The sequence below is a fragment of the Amphiura filiformis genome, chromosome 5, assembly GCF_039555335.1.
Source record: "Amphiura filiformis chromosome 5, Afil_fr2py, whole genome shotgun sequence".
NCBI lineage: Eukaryota > Metazoa > Echinodermata > Ophiuroidea > Amphilepidida > Amphiuridae > Amphiura > Amphiura filiformis.
In genome coordinates this window covers 4,140,443-4,155,448 of record NC_092632.1, presented here as the reverse complement: position 1 = coordinate 4,155,448, position 15,006 = coordinate 4,140,443, and the positions used below count along the sequence as shown (strand labels likewise).

At 36.1% G+C, this 15,006-nt stretch overlaps 1 protein-coding gene across 1 annotated transcript in view; it reads right to left on the bottom strand.

Moving 5' to 3' along the window:
* The window catches only part of LOC140152509 (uncharacterized), a 34,392-nt gene extending 19,559 nt beyond the window's left edge, over positions 1-14,833 (bottom strand). The window contains exons 1-10 of the mRNA XM_072174849.1: positions 14,561-14,833; positions 12,183-12,387; positions 9,444-9,643; positions 6,918-7,084; positions 5,846-6,054; positions 3,157-3,257; positions 2,347-2,437; positions 1,456-1,712; positions 432-971; positions 171-217 (exon numbers count right to left, since the gene is read on the bottom strand). Of these exons, the coding sequence (XP_072030950.1) occupies positions 171-217; positions 432-971; positions 1,456-1,712; positions 2,347-2,437; positions 3,157-3,257; positions 5,846-6,054; positions 6,918-7,084; positions 9,444-9,643; positions 12,183-12,387; positions 14,561-14,685 (1,942 nt within the window). The 5' untranslated portion in view covers positions 14,686-14,833. The remainder of the gene's footprint in view (positions 1-170; positions 218-431; positions 972-1,455; positions 1,713-2,346; positions 2,438-3,156; positions 3,258-5,845; positions 6,055-6,917; positions 7,085-9,443; positions 9,644-12,182; positions 12,388-14,560) is intronic.
* Positions 14,834-15,006: the final 173 nt, after the last annotated feature.

Sequence of the window (15,006 nt, the reverse complement as noted above, 5' to 3'; positions counted from 1 at the left end):
ACAGAAAGGCTAAGCACACACAAGATTCCAATAGATGCCCACAGCTTATGCTGCATTGCTATTTAACCACTTTCTTGTCTTTATGTTCACATGAGACAATCATAGTGTCATACATTGCACAGTTAATAACTCCCTGTCGGCCTATTATTATCTAACTTGTCTGTACTCACCTGTCTTGGTCTCATCAAACTGTAATTGTTGTTGGCAAGATATTATTCTGTAAGATAATAACAAAGAGAAATTTGATTAGAATTAGTCTTATATAACAGCCTCTGCATACCTTTTTATTACCTTTTTTCACCATTTATTTCTTTTGTCATCACCCTTGGAATAAAGGTTGTAAGAACATCTCAAATTTAATTGAAGATGTTTACTAAAATTATGCAGCTGTAAATTCCAGTTTTAAGATAACATAGATGAGCCAAACTTACCCTGTTTGATCTTGTTGCTCCTGGTTATTACCCAGCTGTTCCTTGCCACTAGCACACACAGACTCATTCAACTGATGATTGTGCATCTGATGTCTAAGCTCTTGCAGCTGTTGCTGAGCTCTGTCTACAGTTTGGCGATGCTTCTCCTCTGGTGTGGGAGCTGTGACTGGTTTGGCTGTTGGCACATCATGGTGAATTTGCATCATGGGCTGCTGAGGAGCTGCAGCAGCAATGTCCATTGGTTGTTCATTCTCATTTGCTGGTCTTGACCTCACATTCTGTGCAACAGGGAACCTAGCAACAGGAGCAGCTATCCCACCATTTTGTTGATCAACAGCGTTATTTCTATGCACCTGAATGGGATGGCTGGGGACAACATTCTCTTGACTCACTTGAGGTGGAGGAATGTGAGAAGCTGCATGATGAGGTGGTGCTACTTGAGGGGGCGGAGGTTGCATGGTCATCATTTTCATGTGAAGTTCTTGTTCCCTCATCTGCTGTTGTTCTTGGATCCGTTTCAGCTCTTCTTGGTGTCTCAATCTTATGCGAAGAAAGAAAGGAAAGAAAACAAAATCACATGAAGCTGATGGTCTGGAAACCTTTACTATACCATATTAAAAACAAACAAAAACAGAATGAATATGTCCATTATAACTATGTTGATCCTTCATACCATTAGCACAGCGTTTCAGAGCACAAACATATAAAGCAAATAAATGCAGCTAACATGTCCATGCATTAGGCCGAAAAAATGTTTGATTGGCATAACATAAAAAAAAATTAGGGCAGGTAGGTAAGGACTTTTTTTAAACTTTTGAAGCTGTAAATTGTGTTTGATAAAGACCTTGGAAATGTTTTCTTCTTTTTTTAAAAATTTAATTTTTTATTTACTTTTATTTATTTATTAATTTTTGCACACAAAAAAAGTCTAGGGTCAGGCCTAATTTTTTGGGTAGGTCTGGTTTGATTTCCTTACTCAAGACCACAGAATATCTCTTAAATAGCATGTTTCATGTTTACTTACTGCTGCTGTTCTAGTCTCTCCTGCACTTTCCTTTCAAATTCTTCTTGCTTCTGAAGCATCAGCTGTTGCTGTTCTTGGAGACCCTCCTGTCTCTTCCTCAAGGCTTCTCTTTCCGCAGCAAGACGCTTTTCCTCTTTCTTAGCCTTGACTTTGATGGCTCGGATCTCTTCAATGGACATCTCAGTTGTGCCGCCATAGATGAGATGTTTACAATACATCACTTTAGTTTTACCATCATCGGTGGTACTAATTATTGCCTACAAAACAAAATGAAAAGCATGTTGGCACATGTTAGCAGCAACAAATGATACTGAGTGATAGCTAGTGGATCAATCAAGCCTTGTGCTTTACACAATCTTATGTTTCAAAAAGCAGTCTGTGAACTGATTTTTCTGTGACCTTTCTTGGTGACCACTGTTACCTAAAAATATTGTATTTAGCTTCTGTTAAATCAACAAGTTATTGTTATTATCAACAGCCAACCATTGCAGTAAGTGCTCTTTAAAATCTCACAATTGCTGCATGTTAGAAATATGTTATCATACTGCAGCTATAGCCCTATAATCACACAATGTATCAGCATATCACTTGAAACACATCATGGGACACGAAGGTATGAGCAAAAGGATGGTCCCATCAATAGCACATGTTCAGTGGGGTGTTATTTTAGCAGAATGAACAGGTTTGTAATATAAGGCAAAGAGAACATGAGATTAATTCCATGATGTTGCATCTAATACTATTATAAATATTTCATGTAATTCTTGCCGCTGGCATAACACTTGGCACACTTGTAGCTCAGCAGCAAATATGTGGGTTACAACACTATGAATGCCACTGTTACGTTCCACCGGGGCCAATAATTACTTGACATATCTATCATAAGCTTACCTTCTGGATGTTTTTCAGAGTGTCAGTTGGCTTTGCTGGCTTGCGAGCACTCAGAACTTGGTTTCCCATCTCTGGCAGTTTGTGAGGTGTCCTATCAAATAGATGGTGAAAAAAAAACCCCAAACATTTCAGTTGTTACATTTTATAATCTCATTACATATTTTCAGGACATTTCAAAAGTCATTATATTTGAATGAGTTTTTGTTCTTCTTGTTCTATCAATATAAAGGACCATGCATGGCTTCCCAAGTTTTTGGATCATTAGTTGCTATTTTGTAGTAAAGTAAGTATAATGGATGAAGTGAGTGCATGGAAGATGTACCTGCTTATAATAAAATCTTCATAAACACTGAGTTTATAGTTTTTGTCCCATTAGTCATCTTAAAGTGGTATTTTGTGATCCAGCCTCTTTCCTCCCCTTACTCCACAATAGTTGAGAATTTGATATCACCAGAAACCCAGGACCACATAATGTTTGTGTGCACAACCTTTCTTGCAGATTCCGTAGTTAGACAAACACATCGTCCAATTACAAAATTGCCCAAAATTACAACACAGTGGCCTATGAGGCATTGTAATACATATGCAATTATGTGCAAGTCGCAATTCAATGTTGGAATCCATTGAAATCTATTGAACCATACCCTAAAAAGGATGCTAGAAACACGAAATGCCCTTTTAAAACTCTGGTTCCGTCAGGCCTGTAGGACAGGGGTTTTTTTTTGCTGCCTAACAGCCACACTCACATCAATAACACATGAATGATAACAATTCAATATTACGAAGCAGCTATTCAGGAATGTGACTTACGTAATTGGCTGTGGTGTGTCATCAACATGGACTGTAAAGCTTGCTCTTGAGTAGCTGGATACTTCATCAAGGCCAATTGATGGGGTTCTTGATTGGCGTACCTGTCATTTGGAAATGATTGTAAGGAAAAAAAAAAAAGGTTTAAAAATATTGTTGATTACAGTGTCTTTACATTTTCCCCTTCAGCATTTGTGAGTTGAGGACCCAAAACCGATTGCCTTTGCATGTAGTACGAGTAGTCAAAAATGCATTTGATTTTGGGTATTTGTTTATAAACAAACATATCCTGCAAATGTCTAAATTCCAATATTTGAGAGACCACTACCCATGTTGTAGAGTGGATTGAAATCAGAACAGCCTACATCTGTAAATGGTTTCCCATTGGAGTCAAGATCAGCCCAGTCATTTTAAAATACTGTGTAAGTGGTAATTTTTGCGATTTGTAGTGTGAGACACATTTTCGCGAATGTTATTTTCACGATTGCTCAGTCCTCCCCTATACTTGTAATACATTACTGCATATATTCGCGAGGTGTTATTTTCACGGTTGGAGCACTAATCGCGAAAAATAAAACCCTCGCGAAAATTTCCACTTATACAGTACTGTTGTTGTAAGTGCAGACATGCCAACTTTGAAATCCAGATTTCCGTACTCAGAAGAACAAAAATCCGTATTTTGCACCCTAAAACCGTATTTTTTAAATATGTACCTTTTGCGTACCTGCCAACCCCAGAAACCCCAAAAGTAGAACACATAATTGCGAGGGAACACTTGTGCGACCGAGCATGTGACGGCCGGGGTCCAGGGGCCCACCTTACAAATTTGCAATCAAATTTGGCAATACCAAAGAACAATTCCATCAAAGTAATAAATCAATACAGAAAGATGCTTCCTTTACGAGTTATCACTCATTGAAAGTGCTACTTTGCTATACTTTACATGGAAAGCGCCATCTTAAAGTCGTCATATTTCCTTAATTACATGACTGATCAAGCTGATTTTCGGATATGTGATGCACAGTTGAAAATTAATTATTAAAAAATTTGGTGACCTCAGTCGACCTTTGACCTTGTATGTGACCTTTGACCTCACGAAATTGGAAAAAGTATGTAGACCAAACAAATTGATATATTTATGGAAACACCATGGTTTTGTTACTTCTAATTTTGTTAGAAGCATGCTTTGTTAAAACTTTCAAGTCAGAAAATCATTGATCATCATCATCATCATCATCATCATCATCATCATCATCATTAGAGTATCAGTCGGTAAAATTAAACAGTTTAATGCCAATGTCAATTAGAAGACTGTACTGGATATAGCAGTTGTCTATACATGGTTAAAGAAAAATATTAAAAATTAATGTGCCACTGCATGCACCATTGAGAAACCAAAGTCGGAAAGCATCTTGCAGAGTTATTCTTTTGCAGACCTAAATAGTTAACTAAATACCTCCAAAAGACATAGCAGGTGTAGCAGTTAGATGAACTTAATGCTTAATAAAAAATATTAATGTGCATGAAAAATCCGCAAGTCAGGAGAAAATTATTTCGGAAACCATCTTGTAGGCCTATAAATATTTCTTTAATGTGCATGCATCGTGCGAAAGTCGGAAGTAAAAGGAGGTAGGAAACCTTCTTGTAGGCTTATTCTGTTGCACCAATAGAGCTAAATAGTTAACTAAATACCTTCAGAAGACATAGCATTAGGTGGTTAATAAAAAATATTAATGTGCATGAAAAATCTGCAAGTCAGAAGAAAATTATTTCGGAAACCATCTTGTAGGCCTATTTAATATTTCTTTAATGTGCATGCATGGTGCGAAAGTCGGAAGTAAAAGGAGGTTGGAAACCTTCTTATATGCTTATTCTTTTGCACCAAAAGAGCTAAATAGTTAACTAAATACCTTCAGAAGACATAGCATTAGGTGGTTAATAAAAAAATATTAATGTGCATGAAAAATCTGCAAGTCAGAAGAAAATTATTTTGGAAACCATCTTGTAGGCCTATTAAATATTTCTTTAATGTTCATGCATGGTGCGAAAGTCGGAAGTAAAAGGAGGTCAGAAACCTTTTGTAAGGCTTATTCTTTTGCACCAAAGAGCTAAATAGTTAACTAAATACCTTCAGAAGACATAGCATTAGGTGGTTAATAAAAAATATTAATGTGCATGAAAAATCTGCAAGTCAGAAGAAAATTATTTCGGAAAGCATCTTGTAGACCTATTAAATAATAATTCTTTAATGTGCATGCATCATCGAAAGTCGAGAGAAAAACGATGTAGGCAACCACTTTAACCCACCAAGAAAGTGGTCAAATGATACCAGTAATTGAGTCGGTAGTCTAATCTTGCAGCTGTTTATCTTTTAAGACACAACATTTTATTATTTTGGTCAAAATTCTGGAATTCCGTATTTTTTGGGGGGTGACCGTACTACCGTATTTTTCACGTTTTACCGTACAAAATACGGTGAAACCGTACTAGTTGGCATGTCTGTAAGTGCATGATCATTTCAAGTTTTGTTTAACATTTTTAATGACTGCTTGATATATAAATTGTACCTACAATTGAACTTATAAGGTTTTAATTTATTACTAGGTATCCGGGAAAGTTCAACAGTTATCTTACAACTTGCCTGTAGCATTTCCGATTCAATAAAAATAGAAAATTCAATAGAAATACCTACCCTTTGGCCAGCCCAAGGACCGGCGTTAGGTTCATTTCCTTTTCTGGCTTGTTCCGGTGGCGGCATGTTCTCCCATTCACCAGTGGGTGCAGGTAAAGCAGCAGCTGCACCAGCAGGGTGACTTGATGCACCGGCCTCTTCATCAAACACAGCAAATTGATTACCTAATTGACTGGCTGGGGTTTGTATACCTAGCCCTGCTGATCCACCTGAGTGAGATGATGATTAGAAGGAAAGTGATGTAAATGTGTTAGTTCAGTTATGATATAAAATTGGATGGTTTGAACCCAATACACAAATTTATTGGTCGAGCTATGAGTTGTAAAATATTGGACGAGACGAAGTCCAATATTTTTAAACTCATAGCGAGACCAAGAAATTTTGTATTGGGTGAAATGTGATTTTTGGTCAAAAAATGTGATTTTTGGTCAAAAATGTGATTTTTTGTCAAAAACAATTTTTTGGGGAAAAGTGAGCCTATCCAACACAGTCCAAGTTTTGTGTCCAAGTGTTGATTATATTGGATTCATCAACTCTGCACAAAGTATAGGAAGGAAGATTCTGAGAACATAATAATGACTAAACCTGGTAAGTGTCTACACATTTTAGTTAAAAAGAACACAAAGGCCAAAAAATAATGCACTTTTTGCTTTCCAAAAGTGAAATTTATGATGCATGCATTTTAGACATTTATATGCTTCAAGTTTGGCTTGCATTAAGGTGCTAATGAGTATGCAAATTAATTCATTTTTTTTTATGAAGGTTTCCCTCAGAAATGATTCTGACTTCATCAGGACTGCTGCCTTATCCATGTTTATTACATTGATCAGTTGACATCAAGCTCCTCTTGTAAAAAACATAAGTTCAGCCAACAAAATGAATACGAGATCAATAACTACAGATCGAGGAAATGACTGGTAAGTAGCCTAGCCTATTTGGAGGAAATGACTGGTAAGGTGCATATTTGTTGAAACTGAACTGAGATTACAGAATTCAGAAAACGTTACCATAATAAATGATTGTATTTGACTTTGAGTCAAACAAATTAAAAAACAAACAATCAATAGCTCACTTCTCTTAACTGCCCCGCCTGTACGTTGTGTACCAACTTTGTGCTGCTTGCCTCTTCCTTTGAGTCCTCCTAACACACTTCTCTGTGGTCCCCTTGGCTGAGGCTGATCATATTCAGCTTCCTGCATTTGTTCCATTGTAGAACGAGCTACTCGGTACTGGAATTCCCTGCATCAGAAAATTTACAAAATAGCATTTTTTTCTATTATAAAATGCTAAGTTATCCATGTGTTAAAACTGCAAAAAAACAACAACAAAAAATCAAAAACATATTAGGCCAAACAAAATTAATCCTGTGTCTCTCATCGCCCACGTGTTGGTAAAATCATTGTAAAATCCTACGTTAACTTAAATTTCCAAAATGTCTTCTTTTTTTAAAAATATATATTTCTTAAACGGCTGCGTTGCGAGTCTTAATTAATATTTGATGACAATGGTTTCAGATACGTCAATAATACGATTGAAGGTGTTGTATGAAAGAGAAAGCATATGGTTGGTATTACCAGAGGGCTGACAGTAAATTTCGCTGATCCTTCCTGTTCTTTTCTATGTCGATTTAACACACGATTCCCGCTGTTGTTTTGATTCCACTTTAGCACCCCCCGGTACACGCATGGAGGTCGCCATTTGAGGTTTTAGCACCCACTTTAGAACCCGGCTACCATGACTACGCGTTCAGCATCGCGCACAGTGCACGCGTTCCCAACTGTCAATCATTAGGGTCAATCACCTCGAGCTTGACAACAATATCTGAATAGACTATCGCCAAGTCTTACGTGTATGCGCGAAATTTAGGTTAATTTTCGTGATTGAAACAGTATTTTTCTGGTATAAATCTTGGCCCGGATAGCGGGAGTGTTGGTTGATTTAATGCATTTGATAAATTAAGTTCATGGATGCGCTAAAAAATATAAATTAAAAGTATTCAAAAACCTGTTCAACATTTGAAAAAAATGCACTGTAGCAGACTTGAAAAAGTCTAACCGTGGATGCAACAAGCCGCGATTTTTCATGACTTGAACGCAGAGCACGGACGCGATATAGCCAGTAGAAATCGCGGTAATGTTCCAGGCCTACGCGATGGCAGGGTAATGGCGGCTTCCATACTTTCATTGCTTTTAAAATGAGCTGTCTACGGGCTGGTATTACATCAAACAAAGTTATCAGCTATGTTAGCAGCAATTTTGCAAGTAATTTTAGATGGAAAACACCCTTGTGTCACTGAATTCACTGGGCTGAACTTGAAAGTACTGTATGCGATTTAAATGCAAGATGCACTGGTAAAGAGCAAGATCAGGATGTGTGCGCCTCAACGCCATTGTGTTATCTACTTGATGAAGTTAGCCCTGGACGAGTAGCACTTGTAAAGTATGAGGCCCATTGAATTGTCAGAAGTGACATGAGACAAAGAATTAAAAAAAAAAAAATTTAAAGCCTCAGAAATGATGTGAGACAAAGAATTAATTTTGTTTGGCCTTAAGGGGGTACTACACCCCTCGATAAACTTGCGTCTATTTTTGCATTTTTCTCAAAAACTAATAACACAGTGGTAACAAAAGTTATGTATATTATAGGGGCAAGGAGTCCAATTATTACACTGGAATTTCAGTGACCCAAGACACGTGGTTCGTTATTTATGATAAGAAAAGAGGTACCGCTAGAATGTACCTCGTATCATATATGAACCGCTTGTCTTGAGTCACTGAAATTTCAGTGTAGTAATTGGATTTCTTGCCGCAATAATAGACAGAACGTTTGTTACCAGTGTGTTATTATTTGTGGAGAAAAATGCAAAAATAGTCACGAATTTATCAAGGGGTGTAGTACCCCCTTAACACAATGAACTGACAAATAATATCTTTGACAAGATAAGAGAAACCCTATATTTACATTGTAAAGAAGTTAAATGCAAAGCATCAACTAGCAAGGAAATGGGTGAATGGGTTTGATCTGCAAAAGGGTGGTCAAAATCTTGTTCAAAGTTTTTGGAGTTGTAGACTTATTACATCATACTGATTTTTTTTTTTGGTTATAATGATTGAAACTGACTTGATGGGGGGCACCGACCATGATGGGAGGCACCGGGCCTGATGGGGAGGGCACAATGGACCTGATGGGGACACAAGGCATTTTTGGTATGGGATTTTCTCAATTTTCAAATCGATTGGGGGGGGGGGACACTGCTTGTTTGCTGAAGGTAAACTCAGAAGCAAAATGGTTTCTCAAAGGCTTATGTATCATTAACCTTCTGGTGCTCTGCAGTGTGTAAATCCCAAATAAAAAATAAAGCATGAGCGTACCGGGGTATACGCCTAAAAACAATTTTGATTCCTAGTTTAACTATAAAGGACAGGGTTGACTTGCATAAATTTGTGCATTTTGGGCCATTTTCAAGACACTCAAAAGTATGTTGTTGCTAGAGATGCCTTTAATTTACAGCTTATTCAAGGTCTGGTTGATAGTAATTTAGTATTAATACTATATTATATGTTTATTGTTATTTGTAACGAATATATCATTGACCTACCGATGCAAGCCTTCCAGTCTACCCAGTGGTAAAGCTTTACAATTAATGCCTTCTTGATACACTGAGTCAGCTTTTTTAGTATTACCAACTTGTTCTAGTTGCCACGCATACGCCTCGTAGAAATCTGCTGCTTGGAAACCAATACCTTGATCTCTCATGAATTGGTACATCTCCAATGGATCACTGCTGAAACTAGTAGCCTAAATAAAAATCACAAAACAAAAAGATAATTAGAAGCTTCACCAAGGATTGTAGGCTGAACAAATTTGCTGGGTGTGAACTATATCACTATAGCCAGCAACCCCTTTACCTGGCCTGGCAATTGCTAAAGTGGATGGTCTGGAAAAATATTTTGGAAGAAAACAAATTTCATCTGAAACAATAGTTCCAATCCCCTTGAGATTATTGGTGACAAGGCCAAAAAAAAGGTTCGTCTCAAAGCTCATGAGTGGTTTGAAAACAAATGCAATTTTGTTTTTATTCCCGACTTGGTATTTTTATGGTATTTTGAGAAAAAAAGTCTCCAAATTTTTACGAAAAAACCCATTTTTTTTAAATAAAAAAAAAATTCTGCATTTCTTTTTTTCCAAATCTTGTGATTTTACAAATTATGCGCACGCATAAGCTTTGGCCCAATGGCCAATGCATCTGTCTTTGTCACTCTATTTAGCAAAAAATTGCACATAATAGTGTACAGTATATTTTAGTTGACTTGAAAACAAATACTTTTGAAAAAAAGAGAAAACCTTCCCTGTACTTTGATGTACTCCAAAACATAGTGCAAAAGTTTACCTTTTGCTTGCATATTTTTCAAGTTATCTTGTCACAAAAATCATGCAATGATTGTCAAAAGTGAACTCTGAGAAATCGACATGGTCGCATGTCATAAGTTGGGTACAATTTCCATTACATGGTCAAAAATGACAAAAAATTTATTTTTTGATATGTTGTATATATTGACAATCTCTAATAATTAACACCATTTTTAACCTTAACACATGCTTAATTTTTGAGATAATGCTTAATTACTAATTAATTAATACACAGGCGTCTATGTAAATCTCAATTTTCAAATGCATTTTTCTCAAATCGGACCTCAATTACAAAAATGACTGTAAAATTTTTTATTTTATGCAAGAATGTCATCATATTTGGAGGATATGTACTCAATACATTAATGCTTCAAATGAACTATTTAAAATAATTGTACGTATGTTAATTACATTGTGAAGGTCAATGACCTTTTTACAAGTAATTAGCGAGATGGTTATTCTATTATTGAGGAAATGAATATCAAGAAGAGAAATGTACATTTTTTGGACATTAGCATATTGCTAAAAATACTGAAATTCAACTAGGATTTCATTAAAAATGAAAAAATGGAACATATAACCCTTTAAGGTGGTACTACACACCTTGATAAATTTGTGACTATTTTTGCATTTTTCTCAAAATATAATATCACACAAGTAAAAAAAGTTATGTATATTATAGGGGTAAGGAATCCAGTTACTACACTGGAATTTCATTGACTCAAGACAAGTGGTACGTTATTTATGATAAGAAAAGAGGTACCGCTAGAATGTACCTCATTTCGTAACATATATAATGAACCCTTGTCTTGAATCACTGAAATTTCAGTGAAGTAATTGGATTCCTTGCCCCTATAATATACATATAACTTTTGTTACCAGTGTGTAATTACTTTTTGAGAAAAATGCAAAATTAGTCACAGGGAGTGTAGTACCACCTTAAGTAGTCAGTAATTGTTTTAGTTGTACAAATTCAACACTCAAAGCTGTCAATACATCATACCCTCCCTAGATTTGAAAAAGTAACCAGTAGTTTTGACATGCTGACATGTGAATTTTCACATAGGCCCTATTGCATACTCCCGCATCCGCCTGCTCCACATCCGCCTGCTCCTCCACCCCTGGCATTTTTCATTTCAACTGATGTAATTTTTTTACTGAATAATGTATAATTATATGCTTCAGTAGACTGGAAGAGTATAATATTAGGCTTAAAATGAGGTATCAACCACTACTGTAGGATATGGGATTACGGAAAGCCAATCAAATTTGTATCCCAATTTTCAGAATTTAAGTGTAATCCCTCCACCCTTTTAGCATACCCAACTTATGACATGCGACCACATGTTAGTAAAACAATGTCAAAATTATTACAAAACATTCGTATATAAAACGGTAAGACTTTCACGCTTGCAAAAGCTGTATCTGGTACATGGTCTTAATTTAATTAAATTGCCTGTTTTTAGAGCGCCAAAATTCAAAATAATTAAAAATCTGAGTGGCATTGTGATTGCAAATCTTTGTTTTGTTTACACAAGTTTGCTGGCGTTAACATACCTAATGCGACTTTACTGCGTTGGACAATGGACATACACACAGGTTTGCGCTGTTTAACTTGTTCTAAGATACTAAGTGTTCAAATTAATTGTCAGTCTCATCACATAGAGCTATAAGTTTTAATACCAATGTTAAACAATGTTATAACTTAGGTACCGGTACTCGAAAGATGTAAATTTCTCCAAAATTAAAACTTTCTTGTGTCTTCTTCATGAAAAATATATACCCTGTCCAGGAAAATTAATTGAGCAATATAGTACCGATAACATTGTTTAACATGCTATCAATCAAACTTGTAAAACAATTGTATTGCATTCATAGATGAGTATATGTTGAGACCGATGAGTGACATTCATGCTGATGTGTTTACCAGTTTGAGCCATGCACCCACATATCGTGGGTCATTCTTGTAACAAGCCTCATCCTTGAATTGTTGCACACATCTCTGCAACAGCACCATCATGTTGCTCTCTTTACCACCTCTGGGAAATGTCTGCTCTGTCCAGCGAATGTAATTGTCCCATGGTGCTATAGGATCGTCACCAACATACGCCCTCAATTCTGCCTCCAGGGCTCTGCGAAGGAAAAAATGTAATGTCACAGTCAGTGAGAATCATTTGAAAGCAGATGAATTGACCTGTGGCATGCATAAAGATTCCCAGTCTACATGTATTCAAGCCTTGAAATAAGCAGACTGGAACCAGGAGCAATTTGTTTCATGTGAATTTTACAAGGACCAGGAGCAATTGGTGGCTTTACGAGAGCAAATTTGCTCCCCGCGCCTGCTTATTTCAAGGCTTGCATGTATTACACAATGATGATCAAGTGTGATTCTTCTAAACCACAGTGTAGGGCCTACACGGTAGGGATCATGAGAGTTTTATGGTTAATTTGCTATCCGTTTACACATTGTATGTTTACGCAGACACCGTTACACGTTTAAATGTTTGCTTTGTTCAGGCCAGGGTCACAATAATAAGTGCTTCCAAACAATGATACAATCACCAAGGGCACATATTCAATTTTGCTCGAGAAGTCTAGCCAAGAATTTGCTCACCGATAGCTTCACAAACAAAGTTCACATTCTACATGTAGGCTAGAGACCATTGCATTCAAAATCTAGTCGGATTCGCTGAAACATGACACTGTGTAGGTATGCCAGCAAACCTTAGTTAACACATTTGCTAGTCAGCAAAATTTGCCTAGACCGGGGACCAAACACAATACATATTTACATAGAAATTTCAATTTTTTTCAAGAACAGGTCGGTCAATATGTTCAAGGAAACCTATATGTTTTCTATACTTCACTTGACCCAAATACAATGTATGATTTTTTATGGTGATGAGACACTCACACATGGAATTTTAGAGGATTTTGATAGCAGTTCCATTAAAAAAAGCTGCTATCAATCATCATGAGACTAAGATCTAGAAACACCCCTGTAATGCTGTTTTGGGGAATTTTGCTAGCAGAATCTTTTTGATGAAAGTCAATCTTTGAAAAGATGTAACTTTGCCACGGAAAGTGAATGGCTTTCTTTACTCAAGGGCTTTAATTTGATAAATAAAATGATGCAGTTTGATGGCAAATTTAAATTCACCTGGCATACCTACATGTACACTGTGTAAAGCAACATGGGAAGTTCAGAAGTACATGTAAACACAGCCGATCACAACAGGCAAGAAAAAAAAAAAAAAATGTTGCCAAAATTACACTTCAGCCAAATTACAAAAAAAAAGATATATAGTTGATTCATCGAAATAACTTTCATCCAAATTTTAACATAATAACAGAATAAATAACCTCCGGTGCAAAGAATTGCACCGCTCTCCGACCGAAAAACCATAGCAAAGTAGTACGTCTCTAGGCTAGCATTAAATGCGTAACTATTGTGTGCAAATTCGAAGCTAGACTTCTCAAGTAAACTCAATTGCGGCAAATGTGTGTGGTAAAAAACAATTTAATACAAAACAACTTTTTGAAAACAAGTGAAAACATGCTTACAAAATGCTTGTCAATACAATCAATCAATCAATCAGATTTATTTTATTTCCATCAAAAATTACAACAAAATACAATAATTATAAAAAGTACAACACGATGGAGGAGGTACAACGGTAAGCGAAGCCTGTAAATGCTGCACCCCCTGTATAATTAAATTACACAAATTAAAACAGAACAAAAACAAAACGAGGATCTGTAGCCAAAAAATTTAAACACAATTAATGAATCAATCAATTTGATAATATTGTACTATAATCATGAGTATTTACGCAAGCGTAAATCACCGTCAAAACGAGCGTACGGTACATGTTACGCGAAAGTTGGGAGTTTGCAATTACCGGTTTTGCATTCATTTCAGCTCTTACATCAAAAATTCATGAATTGCGACAAAAACGTGGGTTTGACTTTTGGAACAAAATAAAGCTTGTTTGACGAACTAAAAGTTATGTTTGTGTACAATTTGTACATGTAGCCAAATTGTACATTGTAGCTAAATAACATGGCTAATAATATTTTTAACCTTGACCTTGTCAGCTTGTCCGACTTAATTTACAATTACATGTTTAAAGTGAAACCCCCTCCGAAAGTTCTGTTTCTGGTTCGTAATATTATTAACCAATAGCTCGAGTGGTCTATAAAGAAAAGATCGCCGCCTACAATGTAGCCACAATTAAAGACTTCTCTTTCATGATCATGATCATAATGACAGAGTTTATGTAAAAAAAAAAAAAAAATACTTACTGCCGCTGAAGGATGATTTGTTGTCGATCAACGTTGTTTGGTTGCAGTGCAGCGGTCAAGTTCGCAACTTTGCGCCCCGATTTCAGCGGTTGTACATTTTCTTTACTCAATTCCCATTCATCCATTTTGGCAGAATTTGTTCTCCTATCGATTCTGCCTATTCGATCATTTATAGGATCATAAAAAGATAGATTTTGGTTTTAAAAAATGGATCAGAATAAAGTTTACCGATCCACCGAAGTTCAAAATAACCGCTGAGCTGACCTCGTCCGATTACAAATTCTACGCGTGCGCAGTGGTCAATCAAGCTTTGCAATATAATTATTTTTAAAATAAATGAGTTTTTTTACAAATAGATTATGTATAAATAAAACAGAACTTTGGAAGAAATAATTATTTAATACAATTTCTACGCTTTATTTAATTTTACATTTATAAATTTCTTA